General features: G+C 46.6%; 5 protein-coding genes across 5 annotated transcripts; 2 read left to right on the top strand and 3 right to left on the bottom strand.

Annotated features, from left to right (window-relative positions):
* Nucleotides 1-2,629: 2,629 nt before the first annotated feature.
* Nucleotides 2,630-3,858, top strand: PtA15_4A98 (uncharacterized protein; the record flags this gene model as incomplete). Its single annotated transcript, XM_053168825.1, has 4 exons — nt 2,630-2,928; nt 2,994-3,076; nt 3,137-3,537; nt 3,613-3,858. 4 exons carry the CDS (start codon nt 2,630-2,632, stop codon nt 3,856-3,858), a joined length of 1,029 nt encoding a protein of 342 aa, XP_053019205.1.
* Nucleotides 3,859-4,484: 626 nt separating this feature from the next.
* Nucleotides 4,485-5,558, bottom strand: PtA15_4A97 (uncharacterized protein; the record flags this gene model as incomplete). The annotated part of the gene is made up of 1 exon (XM_053168824.1): nt 4,485-5,558. One exon carries the CDS (start codon nt 5,556-5,558, stop codon nt 4,485-4,487), a length of 1,074 nt encoding a protein of 357 aa, XP_053019204.1.
* A 911-nt stretch (nt 5,559-6,469) lies between these two features.
* Nucleotides 6,470-7,762, bottom strand: PtA15_4A96 (uncharacterized protein; the record flags this gene model as incomplete). Its single annotated transcript, XM_053168823.1, has 1 exon — nt 6,470-7,762. The coding sequence occupies one exon, from the start codon at nt 7,760-7,762 to the stop codon at nt 6,470-6,472; it is 1,293 nt and encodes a 430-aa protein (XP_053019203.1).
* Nucleotides 7,763-7,819: 57 nt separating this feature from the next.
* On the top strand, nt 7,820-8,438 carry PtA15_4A95 (uncharacterized protein; the record flags this gene model as incomplete). Its single annotated transcript, XM_053168822.1, has 2 exons — nt 7,820-8,030; nt 8,116-8,438. 2 exons carry the CDS (start codon nt 7,820-7,822, stop codon nt 8,436-8,438), a joined length of 534 nt encoding a protein of 177 aa, XP_053019202.1.
* Nucleotides 8,439-10,870: 2,432 nt separating this feature from the next.
* Nucleotides 10,871-12,243, bottom strand: PtA15_4A94 (uncharacterized protein; the record flags this gene model as incomplete). The annotated part of the gene is made up of 4 exons (XM_053168821.1): nt 10,871-11,793; nt 11,856-11,984; nt 12,057-12,099; nt 12,241-12,243. 4 exons carry the CDS (start codon nt 12,241-12,243, stop codon nt 10,871-10,873), a joined length of 1,098 nt encoding a protein of 365 aa, XP_053019201.1.
* Nucleotides 12,244-16,009: the final 3,766 nt, after the last annotated feature.

The raw sequence follows: 16,009 nt of genomic DNA, 5'->3' as shown, positions 1-16,009 counted from the left end.
TCATGTCTATCGAGTGCCAATTGGGAAAGTTGAATCGCTGATGGATCGGAGACCCACAACCGCTGGAAAAGGTTACCGGCGCCGGGGTGACCGTAAGACTCGCGGTTGGAGCATTTCAACATTGAGGGGCTTTGAGGACTTGGAGTGGTGCTGTGTTAATACATAAATATTCCTTGTGGATGGCGCGCAGTTGGATATAATTTCTGGTGCAACATGGATCTGGTCGGCTTGATTATCGTTGTATGCTGGACTTTCTGCCTGCCGAGTTCCTGAGATGGCCGAGCGCCAAGCCCTCTCGGACAATCGCTGTTTAGGGGAGATCCTAAAGTTACGTCCAGCTAGTTTTAGGAAGGAATGTTCTCGTATGGCCCTGGGGGGGCGTTGATCAGTCATTCGATTCGGGGAACACATTGAGACGGGTTACGGCGGGTTCGGCCGACCATACGTACCGACCTGTTTTGGAATTTCCAGTGCCAATAATTGAATCATGAAATTTTAAAAACATGCTCACATAAAATCTTAAAACGTTTGGTCGATGATTTTTATGCTAGGGTGGATGTACGCGGTTTTTGGGTGTTCGAGGTGTTGAGGGGAAAAAATGCCGAGAATTAGAGAAGAAAGCTCGATGGTCCAACGTTAGTAGTGGGCTAACAGGAGGATGGGTATTCATTGTTGGTTTTGAGTTGATCTATCAACTTTCACTTAAAATTGCCCGTTGTGGCAGTCAACAAGAAAATCTGCACCTTACCAACCACCATACACCAGTGGATGACTTCCCGCCGAAATCTGCAGGCCTCCCAGAAGTGATCTAGGGCCTAAAAAGCGAGATTTCCCTGTGTAAATCTAGACTTTTCATGTCCAAAGCAACATCTGTTAGGGTCCCATCCCTTTGGCTAAAATGCTTAATCTTGAGGGACAGGCCTGGACAGGCTAAACCTTAGAGCATCTCCAACAGTCTGGGGGTGGATTGGCTTGCCTTTAGCAGCCTGCAAGCGGATGTACCAAGCTGTCACCAATGTGTCACAGTCCGTATTACGAACTGTTGATTACTTACACTGCCAATTTGTTATGGTCTGTTCTGGGGAGAGGAAGAAGGAGTCTGGGGGTTCTGGATCCATGATGGTAGATTGCAGGATGAGGAAGAGGCTTGGATCTCCAGCCTCTCAAACCTTGAGTATGGTCCGTGACATGTACATGTAGTCTATGTACATGTGAGTCTGCGCTGCCGAGCCCGCGCTACGGCTCATAACATTATCCCCCCTTTAATGTTCAAGCCGCCCCCTTTTCCGGTTGATCAAAAATAAAAATCCTCCTCTTTTGGCTCTGCATTCTGTCCCTGGGCAGCATTAAAAAACCCAGTGGGAAAAATCTATCTCACTTTCTTCTCCACGTCCTCTGATGCCTGGCGGCTGCCTCTGGAAATTTTGAGTTGAACTCCACTGTTCTTCAGGTTTGCCTCTGGTTCCCACAAATTCTCCACCGGTCCAAATCCGCGCCAGCTGACAAGGTATTGAGTCATCTGCCCTCTCCGCCGGCTGTCCAGTATGCCATTGAACTCCCACTCATCTCTGCCGTTGACTGTTACCAGTTCCGGGGTCCGCCGCTGTTGGTGGGCAATTTTGTTGGGCTTGTGTTTGCGGAGTACTGACAAGTGGAAAACTGGGTGGACTCCCTGCATGGAGAGCGGAAGGGTCAGTTTGTAAGCGGAGTTTGAAATTCTGCTAGCTATTGGAAATGGTCCAAGCCAGCGGTGTTCCAACTTGGGGCTGGGGCAGGTTGTTGAGATATTGTGCCCATCTAGCCAAACCTCATCTCTGCTGTTCCATTCTGGTGTTTTCCGCACTCCGCTGTTGAACTGGATTTTCATGGCCTCTTGCTCCGCTTCCAGACAGTGCTTAAGTTTGTCCTGTACCTCTACAAGCTGGCGGAGCCGCTCCACCACTGCTGGTACGCATTGCTCCGCTGACAGAATTCTGCTGTACAATGGGTTGAATCTGTAGTTTGCCTTGATTGGGGACACCCCTGTTGACGTGTGGTCATTTTTGTTGTACACAAACTCCGCTGTTGCCAGGAGCAGAGCCCAATTGTCCTGTTGGTAGCTCACAAAGTGGCAGAGGTATTGCTCCACCGCTTTGTTGGCAATTTCCGACTGTCCGTTGTAAGACTCAAAAGGTGTTGTGCAACCATTTTGCTGAATGGCAAAAGGTATGGATGAGGTGCAAGCTCTGCCTTTCACCACTATTTATTATAACCTGGCTACTAGATAGGTGCGCAAAGCCTGCTATACAGACTATCTAGTAGCCAATTTCGGATTCCCGCCAGCTCCCCGCGCTTCTGTTACATTGTGACAGATTTACATGTTGTCGAACTCCAACCGACTCGAACCCCCAACCTGCCGTGATACGCGCCGCAGTTGTACTGTCGGATCACGTGCAATCCAACAGTACGGCCACCGCGCACTGGACTTGTACGACAGCGGTGCTATGAACGCTCCCTCGGAGGTATGCGCCCGGTAAAAATTGACCGACATCCCGAACGGCGAGGTAACCGCCATCACCTGCCTTCAACTCATTCGACCACCAACGTCTGTTCACCTTCAAATCTTTGGTTTTAATCTACACTTTATCCGATGCCTATTCCTTCTGAACCACCGCTAGCAGGCGTAGGGCAAACAGCCCCCAGGAAGTCGGCCAAAAAACGCAAGTATGAATCCGAGGATCCGAATAACCCGCGCTATCCAATTCCAATTGAAACTCTGCAGAAGATGTCAGCAACACAGCTTCGCAAGGTAGCCCAAGAGAACTCGAAGTCGTCCATGTCCTCTGCTGATCAAGTCGCCTTCATGGAGCTCTTTCATGAGCAGGAGCTGGCGATGATTCTTAAAGCAATCGAGCTGCATGTCTCTATGCCCATGGTCTGGGCAGTATTGTAAGTCCAACTCTACTCTCTCATACACCGGTGACACAGGAAGCTGAGCAGTTTTCTTACTGCAGGGGTCGACGTGTCGCCATTCGTGAAGCCAACTGCTGGAACCGATTCCTGCAGACGGACAAAGCCCGTCAGATCTTCCAAACTAGTAAGCCGGACTGCCTCCCTCCTTCTCTCAAGTCCAAACTAACCTTCCTACTTTCCCCAGGCAGGCAGGGCGTCAAGAATAAGCAAGTAATGAAGAAACTGTCGGCGGCCTATAAGCAGTTGACAGTGGAGGAGAAGGCCGCACTTACCAAAGAAATCAATGACGAGAGCGACGACGAAAGTGATGAAGATGATGACAATGGTGATGATGCAGGGAGCGAGAATCAGGCAGATTTGAGTCTCCGACCCAAGCGCCCACTCCCTTCTCGTCGTCGTAGAGGTGATGAGCTCACTGCGGCCGAGTTGGCTATGGATGAAGTTACCGACGAAGAGGAAGATACTCCTGAGACCAAACCTGCTGCCAAGGGATCAAAAAATTCTACCGGTGTCATCCGGGGTACCGTCTCCAACTTGACTCGGAAGAATCAAGTAGATCTCACCATGAATAGATGGGCACGCGAGGTAGGTCTGACTACACGTTACCTCTTGCTCCAACCTCCTCTCCCACATGTATTTCTTCTGATGTGATTCTGTCAGGCGGCAAATCTCTCCGCAACATGCTGTTGCGAGGTTGTCATCTTTGCAGTATCAAAACACTTATCCAACCACTGCTTCCGAATGGACCGATGTACCCCTGGTGCATTTAAACCAAACAGCGAGATATCCCAAATGGATGGTAATAACCAATACTCGGCCCGACTACAGGCACTTGTCACCGGTAACTCAGTCGGTCAGATTGCTGTAGGGGAGAAGATTCCGGGCACATCCAGTAAGTGCGGGTAATCCCTAGCCATCTTGCAATCACTCATCCCCTACCAATACTAATGATTCCCACCTGTCTGCAACTGACCTCGCTTGACCCTGCTAGAAAAAAATTTGAAGCAGATCCGCTCAGAATTATGTACAGAGCTTGCAGAGTTCATTGGTGGGTCATCTCTCTGGTTTGAAACACAACTGGAACTTTGAAACAGTAACTAAAGTGTTTCAACTTTCAGCTCGTGAGACAAACAATATCATAACCTCCTGGCCCAAGACATCCATTTCGTCATCACTCCTCATCCCCCAACTCCCATTTCTAAAACCTCAGTTTGCCACCTTAACATCTCGTCGTTACAATAATACTTCGTCACTAGCACGCCAACACTACACTCTACCAATGTAGACTTTCAAAATTATCGCGATAACATTTGTTTCATACAATTTGTTTCAAGAGGACTCTGTGGTAGAGTTGGCCATGTAAACGCTAGAAATCTGAACACCAAGAGTTCCAAGTTAAAGTTTTATGAATCCATACTTCACTAGGGTAAATGTTCTCACGTGTAATACAAGAGTGCGAGTACAAGTGCAAGAAAGAAATATATCGTGTGTCAGAGTATCAGAGAAACTGCGTGCGCGTAGCGCACGGTGTGCTAGGCGTCGACAAAGTGACCTCCAAATGCCAAGTGTTCACTCATAGTCTTGATACTGGCATATTCCTCGAAGCCACCATCCAGGGATAAGCTAGGAAACATACCAAAGTGAACATTAAGCAGAGTAACGAATGGACGTAAGTTTCTAGCTGCACCACCGTGCTTGTGGGTAACCGGACACTTGTGTGCACCAGGGTCGTAAGAGAGCATCCAGGCAAGGGCTCTACTCTCTTCCATGCTTATGGAGACTCCGGCTTGAATGCACACTATGTGCACGGCCCGCTCGGCTAGAGACACGCATTCTTGCGTGATAGTTTCTGGGGACGCTCCTTGTTCAGTCCTAGCTTGACTGTAAAGGTAGAGTGCTGCTGGGCTGGACAACGCAAGACAGTTCATTACTAAACTCTTGGTTAAGCCCTCCAGTGCTACAAGTGCAACGTACCCTGCCGGAGTATTTACACCCCACGTCGTATGCACGCAATCTTTAACCAGTTCCGACTGACAGGTTGGTACAGAAAGTAGGGTAACATCAGAACCTTGAACCAGGTCCTCTACCAGGTTCCTTCCCCGGGCCTCTGTTACACCGGCCCTGTGAGAATCTAGCAGTACCTGTTGTGCCTTCGAGCATAACACGTTGACTCCGCGCAGAAACACGTTGCCCCTGGTGTCCACTAGTGCAGGGTCTGTCCCTATGCAAACTTGGGAGCTGTTTCTGCACACCAACACTGAACCTAGGTTATCAACGTCAAAGCAGGTGGCCGCAAGTCTGGCTTGTCTGCTAACGTCGCCTATGTGTCCTTGTGACAGCTGTTGTCTCCGTATGTCTGACTGGCCAGCAATGGAAGCGGCCACGTACTTAAAACCCACGTCTGTGGATGTTTGGGGCGTAGTACGCAGGCGCTGCGCGAATTCCATCACCATCTCGGGCTTCATTCTAGATTCTACGGAGAGAAGCGGTGCTGGGTGGCCTTCTAGTATTTCCTGTATACTCATGTTGGAAGCCTCCATAAACCTGCCTCCGTCTAGAGTTCTACCTTCGTCGCGCGACTCCTTAGACGCAAGTCTCGAGTACATTTGTCTGGCATTAGCAAAGGGGTCATGTGATATAGGGGCCCATTGCTCACACTCCGATACTGAGTCTTTCCCCGAAACATGATACAACTGCATCTCGTCACCATCGAAGTCTCCATGAAACTCAGCACAATGTCCTGGGTACAGACCTATACATGGTTTGTCCCACAACCTAACTTTGAAGGGCTGTACATTGGCATGTCCTAGTGAAGGGGGTCTCACCAAAATTACCCAGTCGCCGTCTTGTATACTTACCTCTCTATATTGTAACAAGGCATCTCCATTGTCAGCTGTAGCAGACACGACTTTGAAGTTTCGTGCTAGACTTATGGGTAGTGAAACTTCGCGGTAAGATATCAGCCACGAAGGAGCTATCACCAACCTGGCGCTACCTTCTATATGACACGAAACCATACTACCTCTGAGGTGTCCTCGCTTCCCTAGCATTATGGACCTGAGAAAGTCCTGGTATCTCACGCAAACATCACCACGGGGCCTTTCGAATACTACCCTGGCGGCTTCATTGAACAAGTTCCTGTTCTCGGTTGTTCTCTTGGCTAGAATACCAGGTACCAGTCTTACGCCGGCAGGCGTGGTGCATAAGTGTCCATAACAGTCTTTGTGTTGCCTACATCCAGTTTCATAATCTGCTAGGCTGTTGGACTCAAGGCAGGGTACAGGCGCTTCTAGCTTGCGTATGCAGTACCTAGAGGTCCTGCTGAAGTTCCATGTCTCGCCACCCACGTGAGCCAGGCGTTTCACTGTTGTCAGTGTCAGAGGCCGATCCACCGTTACCTCCGGGACCACATATTGTGAAGCGCGTTCCGGCGGTACTCCCTCAGACCTAAAAACTACGGATCTTGTTACCAGCGTGCTCGGCATTGTATTGTGCTGTTGCGGTACACCGCCTATTTTTATGATGCACTCTCAAGTTCTCTATAGTACCTGACCGCTTCTGGGTCGGCTTTAATGCAAGACGGCGCAAAATTCGAAACCTTGAGCCCTATTGCCGAAGTAACTCTACTACAAGCCACATACGCCTGGCCGGTGGCAAAGCAACCCTTTAGATCGGCGTCTACCAGCTCTAACGTGGCGCCCTGTGCTCTATGGATTGTAAGAGCCCACGCTAGTATCAGAGGTACCTGGTATCGAGACCAGGTTACATTGCCACCGGAATCTATTATAGTGCAGAGTTCGCGGTTGGCCACATACTGTATGGGCTGACCATCAGAAGTTACCATGTTGACCACTGGCACATTTTCTACTATTCCACCTGAACTCACCTCTAAGTAATGCGAAACCCTGCCGGTACTGCCATTTACTAGCCCGTTAGGCAAGTTTCTAACTAGCATAACCAGGGCTCCTACTTTTGTCTCGAGTATTGTCTGAAGGGGACACTGTCTAGCCAGAGAGCCTCCGTGATCGCGACCTGCGTCCATGGCTTCGTGCGTAAAAAGTTCGCCGGTCTTGAGGGCACTTAGTTGATTCGCATTGTGAAGCTCTGCTGTGTGCTTAAGACACTTCAGTTTGGTGGCTTGCGAGGCCATGTCTACTGCATACTGGGAACACTCGCCACGTAGTATGGGTAACAGGGGCCCCATTGGCATGGAGCCCATACGCATGAGATTTAAATCGGCCACAAAATCAGAGTCTGATTGTCTCATCGACTCAGTGAGAAGCACAGGTTGTATGTTAGCTCTCGCCCACCACGCACTGCGGAACAAATGCTCGCGCCTCTGGTCTACAGATGGCAGCTGTAGGAAGTCTCCACAAAATATGAGCTTTATACCACCCATAGCTTTCTTGTTGCCACGAACAGCTCTAGCTACGGCGTCTATTTTCTCTATGTACCCGACATCTATCATGGATACCTCGTCTACTATTAAGAGACGAACCAGCTGCCACCTCTTTCTAAGAGTAGTACTGGAGCTTACTTTGCGTACGCACGCCGGTATCGGGTCTGTGCCTAGCTGTATACCAGCAAATGAGTGAAGCGTGGTTCCAGATATACAGCACGCTGCGGCTCCGGTTGAGGCTGTTACGACGAGCTCGCCGGCGTTGTTCGGATATATAATCTTCAGTTCTTCGATGATCCCCCTCAGAATTGTGCTTTTGCCTGTGCCTCCAGAACCTGTTATGAAGTAGTTGCCGTTCTGGTTTACGCAGTTGTGAACTACATCTTGCTGACGTCTGGTCAGAGTCGCCATGGTCGATTGTATCTAGTGCCTGCGCAGCACGCTGCTCGAACACAACAAGCGAAAAGTATGGCTCTGAAGTATTTGCCAACCAGAGGTGATGTTAAAGAAGTTGGAGAGTGTGATGAGATATGCGTGGCGTGCAGTAAACGTATGATATCTATCACCTACCAAGCCCGATCTGCGGATGAACCCGCGAGGCACGTGAAAACTTGCACTTCCTGCCCTCTTAACCCTAACAAACTCGACCCTAGCCAGCTAGCTTTCGTCCCAGATTATGGTCACAAACAGCATATGACCAGCAGAAGGTGTGATACTAGTCGCCGCGTGGCGGCGACGTGCCTGAGCTCGCACTGGGAAATTAGGGCTAACTTCACTGTGGCTCTTAAACGAGACACGGCTGCGCGAAGCAAAGTTTCAACTTGAGCTTGCTCCAGACGCCCGCTCCGAAATAGACTGGCTACGGACAGACAACAAGCGAGTCAAGAAGGACCATCTCTCGATGCTCCTGCTCGATCTCAAGAACGGTCACATCATTCTTCGACGAATTACCACTCCGAGCGCTGTGCCAAAATCCTCAGTATCACAGGCAGCGCCAGACCGTCTGGCCCAACCTTCCCCGTCCGAGATCAACACCCAATACAGCAGGAGTGGCGATGGAGAAAATCACCAGGGTGATGATAACTGACTCAATTTCGATACCAACAAGGTACTACTATCTTCTACCCATCCTTATCTTATTTATTTAAAATCCTGGATCTGACTCTTTCTTCCCCTCAAACTCATCTTTATAATGATTGTTCTGTTCTCGAACGTGTTTTGCAATGGGTTCCCATCATCTTAATTTGGATCTGTAGCCGTTTCCTATTGAACGATTGAACTTGTTCCCCATCGATCGGATTGGATCTCGAACTCACTTCGGTCCCAAACACTTCAAATTGGTTCTCAAATCCGCCTTCGAATGTCTGGCGCACCCGTTCTTCACCATCTTTCAACGACCCGCATTGTTTTGATCCTCATGAACGTTCCCTTCATATCGACCCAACCAATTGAAATCTCTACTTGACCTCCGTCTCTTGTCTTTTGTTTGTACTTTGTCCACTACTTTCCCTCCTCTAAGCTCAAAACTAGCAATACACGAGCCCCTTGTTGCTCGGTGATCCTGATCTGCTTGCACGGCTCAAGGCTGAAGACTATCACGGTCTCCAAGCGACATGTATGGTTTGTGCTGCTGATTCCAAGCCTGTCTGTTCTTGTTTATAAAGTTGTTGCTTCTGTTCTTGTTGGCAGAAATGTTGACAAATTGTCACTAAAATCCTTGGCTATGTCATGTCCTCCCCAAGAAAGAACCATTGGTCCTTTATATTCTAAAATGTGTTTGTTTTGCTGCTGGTTAATTTCACCGCAAAATTGTGTTTGTTTTGCTGCTGGTTAATCTCACTACAGAGGCAAAGTCAAAGTGATAATCTAGCTACAACAGGATCTGTTGTTTTGCCAACAGCAAGAAGAAAAGAACAAGCTCTGTTATGGATTCAAAGTTCAGATTGATGCTTGTTCTTCTACTCATGAATTAAATTGCTCTTGAGTCTGACCAATTTACACACCAGCCAGAAGTGGCACCAAAAAACACTTGAGCTGCCTGCTTGGGTGGCCCTTGTGATGAGAATACCAGCAAAAACTGTTGACCAATTGGATTGTATTAATGTTGGGTGCACTAATACATGTCTAAGACTTTTTATTCTTGACTGCACCAGCTTTTGCAACCAGATTGAAAAGTCAAAGGATCAACTCAAAATACAAGACAGGTTTTTAATGGCCAGAAAGAGTGTGTGTGAGTGTGTACACTCCTTAGATGGCCGGTACTGGCCATCAAGAGTGTGAGAATTTTGGGATGAAAAATTCAGCAGAAATGGGGACTGGGTAGGAATTGATTTTGCTGAGGAAAATGTGTTTTCTGTGCCACTAAATGTGAAATAATCAAATTATATTATTATTAAAATTTTTAGCACAGGTGACAGAGTGTCAGAGAATAAGGAGAGTTGCTGATTATTTATTCAATCACTTTGTGATTTTGTCAGTATTTCAACAATTGGCATTAATTTGGATGGATATGGATTGTGAGTGGGTTGGTTGTGAATTTATTTCATTAGGGGTGAAAGTTGAAATCATCAAATTTTCCAACTATAAAATTTTAAATCATGAAATCCTAACACTTTTGAATAATAATTTTCCAGTAACAGTTTAGAATTATTTCACAGTTTTGAGTTTTTGGGTGGTACATAAGTTTTCAGGTTCTTAGAAAACCCTCAAAAGTTGTAGAAATAATATAGTGTATATGTGTTGTGACCTGATGATTAAGTAGCAGTGTAGATGATACCCAAAATAATCTCAAAGATGCCTGGTATGTGATCATAGTGTTGTTTCCACATGAGACAATTAATAATTCCTGCATTGAGCACAATGATGTCTGGGAGATATGGTCATTTCAAATACCAGGCACATTATTTTGAAATCTCAGAATGAATGAATGGTGCAGAGTGACTGGCTGTGCATTGAAGTTTGTGGATCATGGCTTGATGTATGAGGCACTTGGTATGTTTTTTTTTTTTGATTGGGATTAATGGGAACAAAATAATATAAATACACTCTCCACTCAATATATCAGACTTATTCACAAATCATTAAATACACTCTCCACTCAATATATCAGACTTATTCACAAATCATTAAAATTGGAATGACTATCAGCATTTTGGAACCATTACAACTGATTTGGTATAAGATTGATAATAATTTGAACAAAATACTATAAATGCACTCTCCACTCAATCTCCACTCAACATATCAGACTTGTTCACAGATCATTAAATTGGAATGACTATCTGCCTGTTGGAACCATTACAATTTACAACTGATTTGGTATAAGATTGATAATAATTTGAACATTATATTACCATCAGCAATTTGGGCCATTGGAACTGTTGGTACTGGGAAGGTTGATCCCCAATTTGCATGTGTATAAATATGGGTAATTCTATTGAAAATGGGAGATTTAAAGAAATTTAAAGAACTTTAAAGACATTTGAAGAGCAAATTAATGGTCGTCCACAACTCATGAATTTATTCTAATTCATTTGCATTCCCACCCTCATCCACCTCTTCAGTGTCATTTGCAAGTTGCTCCATCATTGTCTCGTTGACTATGACAGATATGTCTTGCAGGTAACCTTCATCATCAGTTTCATCTTCATCTCTATCAGTATTGAGTTGAAACAACCCGGGATCCGGCGCCAGCTCACTAGATTCTTCTCCTGCGCCACCTCGAACAGTCTCGCTAGCACCATTAACAGGTTCGCCAGCACCAGTATCAGAGCCTGGTATCATGGAGTAATAGCCAAGCTCTATGTGCTCCAGCTGCTGCGACCAATGTTCACGGAGGTTTTCGTCTCCAAGTTGCTGCTGGGTATTGTTCAGGATCGTGATGCAAGTCCGCTGCCATGCGATTTGGAGTTGATATATTTTCACAAGCTCAGATTGCAACAACAATCTCGCCACTGTCGTCTTTTTTGGAGCAGCGAGTGATTGTAGAATTGGGTGGGCAACAAGGGTTTGAAGGATGGGATGCGCTGCTAGCTCGGTCCACTCGCGATTGCTGCCACCGGTGACAGTAGTCATCTGTAGGATCAGGTGTGACAGTGTGTCGTGTCGTTCAACTGCCCATTGCATGGCTCGACGAACCTCCCATCCCAGACGACGTTGTTCTTCTAGCCCGCGGTTGAAAGCGGCAAGATGACGGATCCCCTTTTGAGTGATAGGGTCGACTGCCCATGGCTCGTTCCGATTGGTAAATAGACCGTCGTTCCAAAATGCATCTTCCGCTTCAAGCTTCAAAAGCTCGTCGTACTCCAGCTGCCTTGGGTGTGCACGCTCAGGGAAGAGTTGAATAAACTCGCGAACCTGTTTGTTGTAATTATTCAAAACCTTTCGGAGTGCTTGTGCTCGTTTACGAACCAACTCAATCAACTTTTGCTGCCCATCGGTTCCTGAAGGTGCTATCAATGAATTTTGGAATAATCAAATCTGTATCTGTGTGAGATGAGCTTACCAAGCGTTGTTTGTTCTCCTGGGCGACAGACGCGAACCAGCGGTTTTTTTTCCTCTATCAACGCCAGGAATTTGTGGCGGAGGTCTGTTTTCAAGTACCAGATCTTTAGCATTTTATCATGCTCAGGAACTGCAATTGCGGACCAACATGAGAAAATAAACAGTGGTATAGTAAATTTGAAAGAAAAAAATAAGTACTGACCGGTCAAGTTCTCTAGCATGGTAGGGTCACCTACTCTGGTTCTCTGTTCAAGGATTTGATCAGAGAGGCGAGACACTATTCTTGCTCTTGCTATTCCTTGAGCCGGCGACAAATTTTCACGAGACCTGCAGACATACTCTTAGCTCTTAAGTGTTAAGTTCCCTTTAGATTGCGTATAGCTTACCATTCGGTCTCTAGTTGCTCTTCTAGACATAAAAGTTGACCGAGTTCTTTTTTTTGTTTCTCCTGGTATGATCGTGTGGTTTCGAGGTGGTAGGCGCGCTCGTCTTCCCATTGCTGCTGGAAGAAATCGTCTGTGTATGTTCCCGCAGTCACCGAGTGAGGGTTGGAAAGTTGGTTCAACGCATCAAGAGCGATGCGGGCTGTCTTAATGATATCATCGGCCGAGGCAAATTTTGACAGCAGCCACTCTCCTGTAGAGTCGGAGTATGGCAGTCAGACTCAAGTTTGAACTGAACTCAGGGCAAAATATTTGAAGATGATCAAGTATCTCTCACCAGCAGTTTCATTTAATCCCGCTGCGTAATACAAAGTGCGGTTGTGAACCGCCATGAGACGGCGGAAGCGAGACGAAACACGCAATATAGATACTAATGGGGACAAGAATGCCCATAATTGTTCTAGCCCCTCTCCATCGGATAGTCCCCATGCCTTATTCAGTCGGGGATTATACTTTACTTGACACGACCATTCGTGTACGTAAGAGTGGAATACAGAAGTTCCGAACATCAGATCAGATTGACGATCCGAGAAAAAAGAGCGCTGCTCAATGCATTCATTTCCGATATCCATTAGTATGTGATGTGATGTAACATCAAAATTGGAAGAGAATTGCTTACTTTTTGAATATGAGTCTCGAGCTGGCACCCGATGTCGTAGAGAACACCTATCCTTGATTGGGGAAAAGAGTTGATTATCTTTCCCAGGATAGAGATTGGATAATACAACCTATTCACAGACAAAAAACAGTATCAATTGAACTGTGAATTGGTCATAGATGAGACGTGCTTACTTTTCACCTGATTTGTAAACATTTGTATAAAGTAGAGGGATGTCATGTCGGCAGGAACCAGCAAACAATCCGCTGTCATCACATTTCTGCCAAGTAGTGGCATTGCGGGCATCATCTGCTGCCTTATGGGCTAACGCACATGGATCCTCGATTCCAGAAACATTTGCATCGGTAGATTCGCATAGAGCTTCGCTAGTGTTGACCTCAGAGGGTGGCAAGAACGTCGGCGGGTATTGAGCGTTGGAAGGCGAGTCCTTACTAGCATGGGCATAGTGTCTTTGCTGGTAATTCCCGTCCATGGCAATGATAAAGTCGGGTTCGTCAGGATCAACTTTAACCTCGTTTTCTCTTGGGCCAAAGCATCGAGGGCATTTGGAAGCCCATTTCTGTTTGTTGGTTGTTTGTAAGCCTTCTTGCAAGAGCTGTTCTTTCAGAATGAGTATTCGGCAATACAGATCGGAGCTATAGGTGAATGGAAGTCGGAAGTTTCTGCTCTTTGTTGAGCCGCGAGCGAGGAGAGGTTTTTTGTGTTGGCTATCAAGGAAAGCAGAGAGTGCTTTGGTGAATCCTGAGGTTGAAACAGTCGTAGATTGCCATAACTTGTAGTGGAACTGAAGGAGCGGGATGGAGAAGGCAGTGCGGGGTCGTTTGGCGGAGCTTGCAACGAATCCATAATGCAAAAGTCGGATGACGTCTGATGTACAGTTGCAAAAAGGAATTGATTTGCCTTGCGTGGTGCGTTCTAGTTTATAGATCATAGATTGTTTGTGAGTGGAATGGTTGGGTTGGGGAAGCAAGAAAATGTCAAAATACGCACGCTGAAGATCAATCAGGTCCACCAGGCGGGGGGAAACCTCTTCCGGCGAGCAGCTACAATCAAAGGGGACGGGTTCTTGTGGAAACGTTCCGGTAGTCCAGTTGTTGCTATACGCTTCACACCACATATAAGTAGCAGCGGCTTGATTTTCTATTTGAGCCCATTCTTCAGTTCGACGCTCCCGTGCTTCGGCATACAAACGCAGCCGATGGAATCTGGAATGAACATGAGCTGGTTGGAGGGCATTGTGATGGTCTTCTATGGGCAGTGGTCCTTGATTGTCACCTTCGCGGAAAGCATTGCTGCCAAGATTTGGAGGGAGCTGAATATTTCTGGGGGGGATTTGCCTTCGGGATCATGGCAGCATTCCGTACTGTCTCCCCGTCTCAATCGCTGTTGCCAACCGGGCTCGTTCATTGATGACTGTTCGCCTAGGTATTCGGGTTCGACTTCGCGTGTTCGTATGACTGACATGGAAAGTAGAATCTGTCGCCCACACACTTCGTTTAGGAGGCATCGCGATTCGTGCTGGTGGTATTATCGAGTCCTATTTGGCATTATGATATCATGTACATGTTTTGATGTATGTATAAGGCGTGTACGGCTTCTGAGAGCGTCGCGATGAGTGCGTGGCGGCCGTACTGTCGGATTGCACGTAATCCGACAGTACAACTGCGGCGCGTAACACGGCAGGTTGGGGGTTCGAGTCGGTTGGAGTTCGACAACATGTAAATCTGTCGCAATGTAGCAGAAGCGCGGGGAGCTGGCGGGAATCCGAAATTGGCTACTAGATAGTCTGTATAACAGGCTTTGCGCACCTATCTAGTAGCCAGGTTATAATAAATAGTGGTGCTGCCTTTATGTATATCGGAAAACAAGACCACCAAGGCAAGCTTGGCAATTTATTTTGTGATAGGATATGTTCAAAGATGAGATATATAAGAGAATTGTTGTTGATGTCTATGGTTGATCGAGTTATTGATGTATGAGATAGGTGACGGTGACTTGATGTCTTGAGTGGGGCTTGAACCTAGGTCCTTGGCCTGGGGGTATATAAGTTCAAAAAAGTGAGGGGTGATGAGGGTGAGAGGGAGCTAAGCTCAACCAGGAGTGGAACCGGGGACTGGGTTACTGGTGAAAGGTACATGAACTGAGTAGTGATATAAATTTCAAGTAAAGTGTAAAAGGTATGTGAACTGAGTGGTTATAGGAACTGATAACTGATGTCTGGGATAGAGGATAATATGAGTGGTGATAAGTGAGTATGGGATATAGACCGCCGGATGGCATGAGGAGAGAACAACTGGCAGGCAGAGGCCTCCTTATATAGACAATGATGAGGGAATTTAGCTCCAGGGGAGCAGCTTTGAGGGAATTTGGCTGGTGAGAAAGTACAACTGAGGAAATTTAGCTATAATATCTACAATGCGTTCCTTTGATATGCAAACAGGATCATAAGGATTTTCCAAGACCATAGATATGCAAATGGGAAACAAACATATGCAAAGAGAAAATAGGAGGTGAGGACTGATAAAAGGAAGGAAGAAAAGTAATTCATGTGCCATATGCATTATGCCAAGTATGGTAGCCAAGAGTTGAGTCTGTGTGTGAACCCGCTTGGACTGATGTGTGAAAGGGGTGATTTGTGTATCTTCTGATCCGGTGTAAGACTCAAAAGCGGTTGTGAAACCCTTTTGCTGAATGGTGAAGGGTATGATGGAGGTGCAAAACTCTGCCCTTCTGCTATTAGATAACAAGACCCACCAAGCTAAGCTTGGCAAGTTTTAATCAAGTGATAGGTCTGGTCTAGTTCCAGATGAGTTTTTTCAATGACAGGTATGTGAGAGATGAGAGTGAGTTCAGTAGTCATTTGCAAATATGAGGGTTGTGGTGAGGTATAGATGTGATGGTAAGTTCAAAGGTGGTATGTAAATAACTGGGGAATACTGAGCTGAGGGAAAAACAACTGGGGGGAGAGAGCTCCTTATATAGACAAATGTGAGGGATTTTAGCTACAAGGGGGACCCTGGATGAGAGATTTTAGCTGGTGGGCTGTGTACAAGTGGTCTCAGAAGATACTAAATACAGGCAAAAAGTGGGGTG

The sequence above is a fragment of the Puccinia triticina genome, chromosome 4A, assembly GCF_026914185.1.
Source record: "Puccinia triticina chromosome 4A, complete sequence".
Taxonomy (NCBI): domain Eukaryota; kingdom Fungi; phylum Basidiomycota; class Pucciniomycetes; order Pucciniales; family Pucciniaceae; genus Puccinia; species Puccinia triticina.
Note: the sequence above shows the minus strand (reverse complement) of the source record. Positions and strands in the feature narration are given on the sequence as shown.